Genomic DNA, 10,504 nt, shown 5'->3' on the forward strand with positions numbered 1-10,504 from the left:
AACCAAGCATTAAGGAAGAAGAACATTGTCATGGTTACCTTAAAATACATTAACCAAACGAATAAATTGTTTAGTATCATAACTAATCAAATAAGAAAATTCAGTAATGGAAAACATACTTACTTTACCCTAATTTTAACGTCCGTAAATAAAATATTTCGTTATTTTACCGAAATTTCAAATATATTATTTTAACCTATTTTTTTAAATACTTTTATGCCTTTTGAAATATATTAATTAACATTATATGATGATGTGAAAGAATGCAGCAGACTGTTTTTGGTGGAAGGATCAATCAAAGGGCAAAAACTTCTCACGTTGGAGGCAAATAGAGTGAAGTGAATAGTGGTGAGAGTGAAGAGTGAAGAACGAAAAAGGGAGAAGAATGAAACGGTTTTTCAAAGTAGTGGAGAAAGATTCAGATGGGTCTTCGAAGAAGCCAAGAGAGACTGAGAATGATGCCGAAAATGAAGAGAACAAGAAGAAGGAACCTTTGAAGTTTATGACATGGAATGCCAACAGCTTTCTTCTTCGGGTCAAAAACAACTGGCCCGACTTCACCAACCTCATCACCACTTTTGATCCTGATGTCATTGCCATTCAGGTTCCCTTTCATGCAACCCCTTTTCATTTTTTTTCCTATTACTTCATCATGGTTGAGGAACCTATTTGGAGGACCATGGAGTTTATTATTTTTGCAAATGTTCTAATTCAAACAATGATGTTCTTTCTTAAGTACCACACTTTGGATATATTGCATTCCTTGTCTGTGCAAATAATAAACTTGGTGTGGCATGAAATCTTCATTAGGAAGTTCGGATGCCTGCTGCAGGAGCAAAGGGTGCATCTAAAGTTCCGGGGGAAATAAAAGATGATACAAGCGCAGCCAGAGAAGAAAAAAAGGTATCTTTATGTTCTTTTGCTGATTGTGGCCAAAACATGTGTTGCTGGAACTGTCAGTCTATTGTGTATGTGTATTGGAACATTTATGTGACTTAATGAAATGAGGTGAATTGATAACAAAAAAATTGGGACTTGGGTGAATGAGAATTTCTGCTTTCGGGTTTAGATGTTGTCCGGTGACAATTGTCCATTCTGGTTTTATGAGAGGATTTCCAAAATACAGGCCTCACCAGGATTGGTAGATTAGTAGATTGCATAAAATTGGTGTGTCAGGTAGATTGTTAGATATTCTTGGAGGGGTTGCAAGGATTAGCTTGATCGTCTGCTTCAGAGATGGTCCAGGAAACTACCATTATCTGGGAATTCTCTCAATATTAATGCTGTTTTAAGACGTTGAGAACGCCAAGTAAAATAATGAAAAAAAATATTGCTTGAAATCAAACATTGATGAGACATGATTGTTAATGACAATCGGATTCTTTGCAACTAATTATAAATTGAATGTGGGGAAAGTTGAATCATGGGTTGAACCCTTGAAAAGCCATAGCTTTAGGTGCTTGGGGTGGGATGCGAAAGCATCTCAAAGGTGCTTTATGAAAACATTTTCACAAACCACCCCCACCCAAAAGTCCTTCTAGCTACTAGAAAATGATGGTGGAGGAGAGAAGTGGTTGGTTTCGATAGCCATTGAGATGAAAAGGCTCTAGATACCGTCTTAAAATTGAAAGAGAATGAAAGAACTTGTTTTATTTATATGCACTGGCTTTGTGTAGATAGTTTAAATAGATTTGGCCTTCTTTTTAGCAGCTATGATTATGTGTCTATAATGGCTGATTCGAGACCTGCATCTATGAAATCTTTGAATTCCTTGCTGAAGATTGAAAATCTCAAAATGTGTTTTCTAATCTTGTTTTTCACTCTGCTGCTCTAACTTGTGGACTCCTCATGATCTTCCTTCTCTCTCAATCAAATGCAATGCCATAACACCATGTGTGTGATATTTATTCCTTGCTTCCTTGCATTACATAGATGATATTATTGACCATTAGTGTCAAGCTTCAAATGATGAAGTGGGGACGAATGAGATGAAGAACATAACATGTAACGGTGACCTATTTACAGACCAATTTGGGTTTGATTACCGAAACAAGACAAATAATGAAATCTTATCTCCTTACAAAATTATGAAAAAAAAATGCACCAGTGGCTTCTGTACAGAAACAATAACGATCACTTTATGGATAACAGTTTGATCCCTTGTAGTAATGACCAGAGAACAACGTAATCACAATGATAATTAACATATAAACAATAACAAATAGAGAAGAAAACAGAGAGGAAAGAAGAATTATCAGAGAGAGATTGTACCAGACTCATGTCCTTCTCATTTCGCAAACCCTCTCCAATAAGACATTCTCCCTCTTGATTCCTCTCAATAACACATTCTCCCTCCTGATTCCTCCCATTAAGACATTCTCCCCCTCCTGATTCTCATGCTTCTTCTTGGTACTGCACTTTTTGTATCAGTCTCCATATGTTCCTTCATGCTAATTAATTCTGCTCCTCCTTCCATGTCATTATTTCCATATGAGCTGACATCAGCAGCTACATCAGCTTGATCTTGCTCACTTGTTACAATGTCATCAACATAAGCAAGATAAATGCACCCACCAGGAGAATGAAAGAAGACAAAATAATCAGCCTCACACCTAGCCATGCCAAACTGTATCATATAAAAAGTTTTATCTAAATGTTGTGTGTCTAATGTGGATCACACGGCATGTATTTATACCAATTTACAGAATCAAATACAGTAAATTCTTGCCAAATAATCAGGGATAAATGATCCTAATTTCCTAGAATCTGTAACAGCTAATGAGTAAAAAAAATTTAACTGTTAAAGACTAATTACATTCTAACATTACTTTCTAATATTTTAGAGCATATTTGTTCAAACCTATGCAGGTATTGATGCGTGCACTCTCTGCTCCACCTTTTGGCAACTATCAAGTTTGGTGGTCTCTTGCAGATTCAAAGTATGCAGGGACAGCACTACTTGTGAAAAAATGCTTCAAGCCAAAAAGTGTTGTTTTCAATCTTGATAAATTAGGTATCCTGTTTTGCAGATTTTTTTTAATTGTATTTACGGCATTAAGTATTTCTTTTCCTTATATAAACATTATACTTTGACGTTGTCAGTGGTGTTATTATTATTTTTGCTGAAAAATGTCCAACATAAATGTTGGCAATTCTCAGTCCTGCCATGATTTGATTGTGTCCTTGGGTGGCTTAAAAAGAATTACATGATGTTACTATTACTATACATATTGTTTTGATTTGGAAAAGAAGTGGGAGGAGAAGGTTCTTGGATCCTCCTAAATATAGTTTTTATTATATATTGGTTCTTAAAATTTCTTAATAGTTTTTATTATATATTGGTGCTTAAACTTTCTTAATGTTAAAAGTTTATGATATATTTATGAAATTCCAGTCCAATTTTCAAAATGAATATTTATATATCTTAGAAAGACGACTCATATAAAGATTTAGCTGAAATAAGGTTTTAACGAATCTGCATATTGGATTATATTCCATGTTTAGTTCACTGTTAATGGATTCTTATTTTTATTGTTAGCTTCAAAACATGAACCAGATGGTCGAGTGATCCTAGTTGAATTTGAAACACTCCGTTTATTGAATACGTATGTACCAAACAACGGATGGAAAGAGGAGGCAAACTCGTTTCAAAGGAGAAGAAAATGGGACAAAAGGATTCTAGAATTCGTTACACAAAATTCAGACAAGCCTTTAATATGGTGTGGGGATCTGAATGTCAGGTGGCTAATCTTCATTTTTTGTTGGGCTTTGGAGATATATGATTGATTATTTTTGTGGCCTTCGTAAAGGAACAAAGTTTTACCTCTTCCATTCTTTTGTCATAAAGTTTGGTTAGTGTGAAGCTCAACTGTTGGTTTCATCTATAGATTTATTACCCGTCATTATATGAAAAAAAAGCAAGATTCTAATAGTTTGAGAGGACCACTGAGATTCATGTTTTATTTTATTTTGATGTAATTGTATGTGTCCTATGAAACTAGTTCTTTGAAGCTACACCTTGCCTTTGATTCTTTAGTTTATAAAAATCTGACTTTTTTCTAATTTTTAGTATCATACACCATAGATTAGTTTTGAATGTTGCTTGAATTGTTCTGAATTTTTGTCTATATCTACTTTGTCTGCTATTTTACTGGGGCTACTATGCATGTACATGTTCTAAGAAGGAGCTTTAAATACATATATATTCATTGTGTGCAGCCATGAAGAGATTGACGTAAGTCATCCCGAGTTTTTCAGTACAGCAAAACTCAATGGTTATATCCCTCCAAATAAAGAGGTTTAAGCAATTTTCTATTGAAGTTCCCTTTAAAATAGATTTATCCATTTTTTGTGATATTTCATGGCTGTTAGTTTCAATAGATTTAACTTAAAGCTTAAGCTATTAGACTGGGTAAAAGAATAAAGGAAATTAATTGAGCTGGTTTGGGCATATACAATGGTGACTAGGCAGGGCATCCGATGGGAGGGTAGAGTATTTGAGTAAGTTGTCTAAGAGATATGATGGAGATATTATAAAGTCTCCCTTCCCCTTCCCACCAACTAACTATCAAACAACTCTTCCTCCTAACCGCCCTCTCATTTCCTCTTCTTTTTATCCTAAACTCATTATATCCTATCACCTTATATCCTATCAGAAGGACATTATGTCATCTATGTAGCAAACTTCATTTAATTGTGGGAAATTCATCCCACCACCTTTTCTTTTACTGGAATTAAATTTAATTATGATGTACAATGAATCCAGGATCCAAACCTTAGGGGTTTTATTACCTTGTCTAGGACTGTCCTTTGATATGCCCAATAATGGTTTTATATCTACTATTGACATAGAGCAGAAGATCTCCACCAATTAGTAGTTATGCATATGATCTGATGATATGGCTTTATGCAGGATTGTGGCCAACCTGGGTTTACCTTGGCTGAAAGAAGACGATTTGGTACCATCTTAAGAGAGTGAGTGTCTTTTATATATATATATATATATATATATATATATATATATATATATATATATATATAGTATTTGCTACAATTTTCAATACCTGATTTTTAGTCAACTTTCATGGTAAAAGTAACCACAGAGAAAATGTTATATTTCAAACTTAGTATTCTTTTTTACTGTGTTTTAGTTATCCATTTTAAGTGGAGTAGAAGACTGGAGATGTAGAACCCGTTCTTTAGATAGTATTCTTCAAAAGTTTTGAATTAGTGTATGATGTTTGTATGTTCTGATATTCCAAACCAAACCAAGGCCAACTAAATTGATAAAAAGATAACCTTGCTCCATAGCTGACTTGTTACCTTTTTACCATTTATTTTTTAATTACTTTCTATTTATTTAACTATTTAAAGTCTTAATAGCTGATATTATGAACCATACTTCAGGGGAAAGCTGGTGGATGCTTATAGATTTCTGCACAGGGATAAGGACATGGAACGAGGTTTCTCATGGTCAGGAAATCCAGTTGGAAGGTATAAAATTAAACTTTAAGAATTGATTTTCAATGTTAATGGTGATTAATTATTATATTGAGGCAACGTACTTAAATAATATTATCACACATATTTGATCTCTTTTCTCTAAACTACTTTTTCTTTTTCATCTTTTTTTGTTGACAGGGAAGGCCTCCCCTGTAATATCTTATTTGTGTTAAAATGTAGCAAATTTAAGAATGAGATTATTTTCTAATTTTCAAGCCATACTTGTTATCTAATTTAATCTACATCTTAAGCGTGTTAGTTCTTACAACGAGTGTTGTTTTTTGAAGGTATCGTGGAAAACGGATGAGAATAGACTATTTTTTAGTTTCAGAGACCCTTAAAGAAAGGATTGTTGCATGTGAAATACAAGGACATGGGATAGAGTTAGAAGGTAATTTCTCATGCAATTGGTACTCTATTCCGTTGCTTATGCAAAAGAAAAAAATTTGAAACTCATGGCAAGGATATGATTTCATTGCTGACTCAACTTTTAGTTAATTTGAGTGTATATGAAACCAAACCAAACTGCAGTTTGTGTTATTTGGTGCTGACTTGTAAACTGCATATTATAACAAACATGACCATGTTCTTGTCTCTGTTCTGCAGGTTTCTATGGAAGTGATCATTGTCCCGTTACCTTAGAACTCTCTCCTAGTTCTGACCCTCAAAATGAGGATGCAAGATAAGAAGTATTAATGTTACAAAGCAACTGTCCTAATTTTTTTTGTCATTTATTTCTTTATTCTCTGGATTTGTAGGCTAAATATTTCCTTAATGAGAAGCTATGCTTTCATTATGTTATATCTATTATCTGGATTCTAAAGTGATATTTTTTGGCATTTTCAGTATGTTTTCTCTTGCATATTATAGTATTGATTAGGTGCTTGATCATGGCCAATCTCTGGATAATATCTTCAAGAACTTTCTATCCTGCAAAACTAGCCAACAGTGCCCACTCTAGCATGAGAAAGAAAACAAAATAAGCCGTTGGACTCATCAATGGTGCAGTCATATCTAAATCAAAATGGTGTGTGGGGTTAACCTGCAAAAGTTATAACTCCATACATGCCAGTCTTTTATATCACTAGATGATTTTTTTTTCTGTACAACAACCAAGAATTTAATTTGTTTATTTCTATCTTCTCAAGAAATCTTGACATCAATTTTTTTTATTATGTTAAAATGTGATTTTGTCAAATTAGCTCACATTTAAAAGAAATGACAAAAATTCATTGACCAATTTATAATTAAATAATTGGGTTGGTAAAAGTAATTTTATATATAATATCACTTTTAATGTTGGATCGTCCAGAATAAACTTGTGTCAATTTTGTCCTTGAAAATATATTTTTAGCTAAATGGTCGAATGACTCTCGAAGGGATATGTAGGTTGTTCCTAGGTATTAATCTAGGTTTAGGATCGAGTTGTAAGGTGATGACCCTAAAGTCGATTCGAGTTCGATATATCTAGCTGGTTAGATCACTCCTCCGAGATCAACAATGCTAAAATCAAAGTTATATCCACCAAAATAGTAAGAATTCGGGAATGTGAATCTTAGGGATAGCATATCCCTTAACCATGAATTAAGCACATTTAAGAAGAGATAAAGTCATCTATTTAGAATGAAGCAAATCTCTTTCTCTTATGCTATTATACAGCATTTTTAGACTTTGTATTAAGGGTCAAGTAATGTATGATTTCTTTTTAAGGCTTATATTAAAGATTAATTAGTGCAGTGTTTTTGAACAATTTTGTTTAAGTTTTAGGGCAATATTTGTGTCTAACTTAAGCTAATCTTGAATGATTAGTTTTGTAACCCTAGCTTGGTGAAAGGTGTCCCACACGAGACATGGTGACAACATGACAAGCTCTTAGTGAAGAGTAGTGACCATGTGTCATTTTTTTAGTGGAAAACTTTTGTTAAAGTAGTTTTCTACATGACAAGCTCTTAATAAAGAGTTTTCTTACAAAGGTGTTGGTCATGTGTCATTTTCCTAATACAGAAACTTTCTATTTTTTTAAAATCCTAATTATAAGAATATATATATATATATATATATATATATATATATATATATATATATATATATATATATGGGTTTGCTAACTTGTATATGCTCTTTTTTCAGTTGGTACATTTTAGTAATGTGTAGTGGGTTTTAGTAGACAAAAATATTCTCATATTATGGATTCTAAGTTTTAAGGTCAAGGGTATTTGAATAATTTTCATTCTCAAAACTAAAAGAAAAATAAGAAACCCCGAAACCCTTACTTACCTCCCTCATTCCTCTCAACCATTTCTCTTTCATCTCTCTCACTCCAATCTTTTCTTTGTCATTCTTATTGTAGCCTCAACTAAAAAAATCAGAAACACTCTCCTAACCCTAATCCACCTTCCTCACTTATCCAATTTGTTTCTCTCTTATCTCTATACTCTCTCTTACCCATACAATTCCAATTGAAGTGAAATCTTTCGGATAAATCAATGTAATTAGGAGGATTCGATGAAAGGACATCAATTCAAATCCTGGATTTTCGAATTGAGAGAGATATTGAGAGAAATCAAGAATTCTCGCTATTTCTTAGATTCATTGATAGGTTGGGGCAACAATATCATAAAAAATACCTAAAAAAAAACTAAAATACTGGCAATTTGAAACAAAATATAGTTCCAGATCCATGTATTCTTTTTGTACTATATTTTTGTCGTTTTTCAAATTCTTTGTTTTTATCTTAGTTGTTTTTATCTTTTTCTTAGATTTGAATCCGAAAAGAGTTATAAGTTAATTAAAAAGAACCCTCGACACCGTAATTTGTTGTTCTTACTTTGTTCGTTCATTTGTTTTTCATTTTAATAACAAAATTTTGTTATTAAAGTGGAAAACAAATGAACAAACATAGCAAGAGCAACAAATTGCAGTGTTGCGGGTTGTTGTGTGTGAGAGAGAGGACGAAGATGAGAGAGAAATTGAATAAGTGAGGAAAATGGATTAGGGTTAAGCGAGTGTTTCTTATTTTTTCAGTTGGGGCTACACTAGGATGACAAAGAAAATGTTGGAGTGAGAGAGATGAAAGAGAAAGGGTTGAGAGGAATGAGAAGGTGAGTAAGAGTTTGGAGATTTCTTGTTTTTTTAGTTTTGAAAATGAAAATTATTCAAATACCCTTAACCTTAAAATTTAGAGTCCATAATATATGAGAGTATTTTTGTCTACTAAAACTCGATACACATTATTAAAATGTACCAACTGAAAAAAGAACGTACACACGTTAGCTAACCATATATATTAACTATATAAGAATTTGCTTCATTTATACTTTTAATTATTATCTTAAATAAATTATTGCTTCTTCTAGTGTTTTATATAATAAACAGCCAAACCAGCAAACCTAGGTATGTTAGTTGATTTCAATAATTGATTTCACAAAATTTATATTTTATTTCCAAAGTATTTATAAAATTAAATATTATAAACAATAATAGTATTCAATGGCACTAGACGTAATTGTTTTTTTGTTTTTTTTTCTGGTGAATGGGACATGAATTATTATAAAGAACTAGCGGACATCTATATTTCACAAATCATTAATGTTAAATAGGAAAGTTTAAGAGGATGATTTCCTTAAAAATATGAGATAAAATATGTTTTCAACAATATTTTAAAAAAAAAGATGAGAATTAAAAAATTATGAAACATCTTTAATTAAATTAAATACTATAACTTTAAATTTTATAAAAATAAAAATTATAATTCTTTATCTCTTATCTTCTTTTGTTATCTCTCATCTCTCTTTCTTAGCTTCTCTCTCTTCCTCTCTCTCAGTTCAAATCTCATTTGTCTTTTTTTCATTCCCTTTACTTTCTTTATATGTTTTTTTAAATGTTCATATATTTAACAATTTAACACTACCTTCATGCCTATCAACAGCCTTTTTGGGAAATTGTTTGCGACTTTATATGGGATCATATTTAATTGTTTGTTTGGTGCATTAACTGTTTTTCTTTCTTGAAGTACCTTAATTAATCAACAACTTTTTGGTCAAAAATTCAATAAATATTGAAATTAATGAGATAAAGTTTTTCCTCTCTCTTTTAAGTTATTAGGATTGGACAACATGGGTTGTTTTAAGTTATATAATCATTATATTCTCTCTCCCAACATTAATTTAAATTACAGGGAAAAAGAAAAATATCAATTTAAAAATACTAGGAATAATGTTTGAAAAAATATGTAATATTGACAAGGTTAATGGTGACTAAATAAACTTTTTTTTTAAAAGTGACAATTATTTGAAAATAGCTAAGTAAAAACAATGAAGGTACTAATATTTAATATTTTAATTTCAGTTTTAAACATATATTTAACAGTAAATTATTTTATATTAACTAAAAACTTAGAAATTTAAGAAGCTTAAATTCATTTATTCGGAAAAAAACATTAAAGGAAGGAAACAAATCAAACCAAATTTTAACTATTTTAAAAGTTTAATTTTTTCTTAATTCTTTATCAAGCATGAGGTTTTCTTAGGCTTGCTTGGATGAGAAGATCTTCCAATACACAAGAGACACCTTCTAAATTAAAGAACTTGTACTAAAAGGGTTATACTTTTGAAGATATATTATAAATATTGCACAACGAGGTTGAGTTCTTTGGTAGTGTGTTTGAATGGTAAATTTTAAGATACGGAGAATTTGAAATATTGTATAACAAATTATATTGTTTTGGATGAGAATTTTATAAAAAGTTGAAAGTCAAGTTTTATAAAAGTAATTAAATTATTTATATAATAGAGAATTTCAAATTTCATCTATAAATTAAGTATTTTCTTTCATATTCTTCTTAATTTGACTTTAGTTTGAGAATTATTGACGCAAGACTGAAACACTGTTAGAATGACTACTTTTGATGCTGTTGATTAAGTTTATATATATATATATATATATATATATATATATATATATATATATATATATATATATATATATATATATATATATATAT

The 10,504-nt window shown here is 31.1% G+C and overlaps 1 protein-coding gene across 1 annotated transcript; it reads left to right on the forward strand.

Annotated features, from left to right (window-relative positions):
* The first annotated feature begins 264 nt into the window (after positions 1-264).
* LOC124833808 (DNAse I-like superfamily protein) lies at positions 265-6,347 on the forward strand. The gene is made up of 9 exons (XM_047308366.2): positions 265-604; positions 811-903; positions 2,869-3,013; positions 3,539-3,740; positions 4,219-4,297; positions 4,913-4,974; positions 5,407-5,493; positions 5,790-5,893; positions 6,109-6,347. Exons 1-9 carry the CDS (start codon positions 386-388, stop codon positions 6,186-6,188), a joined length of 1,071 nt encoding a protein of 356 aa, XP_047164322.1. The 5' UTR covers positions 265-385; the 3' UTR covers positions 6,189-6,347.
* The last annotated feature ends 4,157 nt before the right edge of the window (positions 6,348-10,504 follow it).

Source organism: Vigna umbellata, chromosome 2 (genome assembly GCF_029865625.1).
Source record: "Vigna umbellata cultivar VRB3 chromosome 2, Vumbellata_1.0, whole genome shotgun sequence".
NCBI lineage: Eukaryota > Viridiplantae > Streptophyta > Magnoliopsida > Fabales > Fabaceae > Vigna > Vigna umbellata.

Bases quoted from the DNA above. Each gene is read 5' to 3' on its own strand.
- LOC124833808 (XM_047308366.2), top strand. From the start codon at position 386: ATGAAACGGTTTTTCAAAGTAGTGGAGAAAGATTCAGATGGGTCTTCG. The intron at 3,014-3,538 runs GTATCCTGTTTT...TTTTATTGTTAG, and splicing joins TTTCAATCTTGATAAATTAG to CTTCAAAACATGAACCAGAT. The intron at 5,894-6,108 runs GTAATTTCTCAT...TCTGTTCTGCAG, and splicing joins ACATGGGATAGAGTTAGAAG to GTTTCTATGGAAGTGATCAT.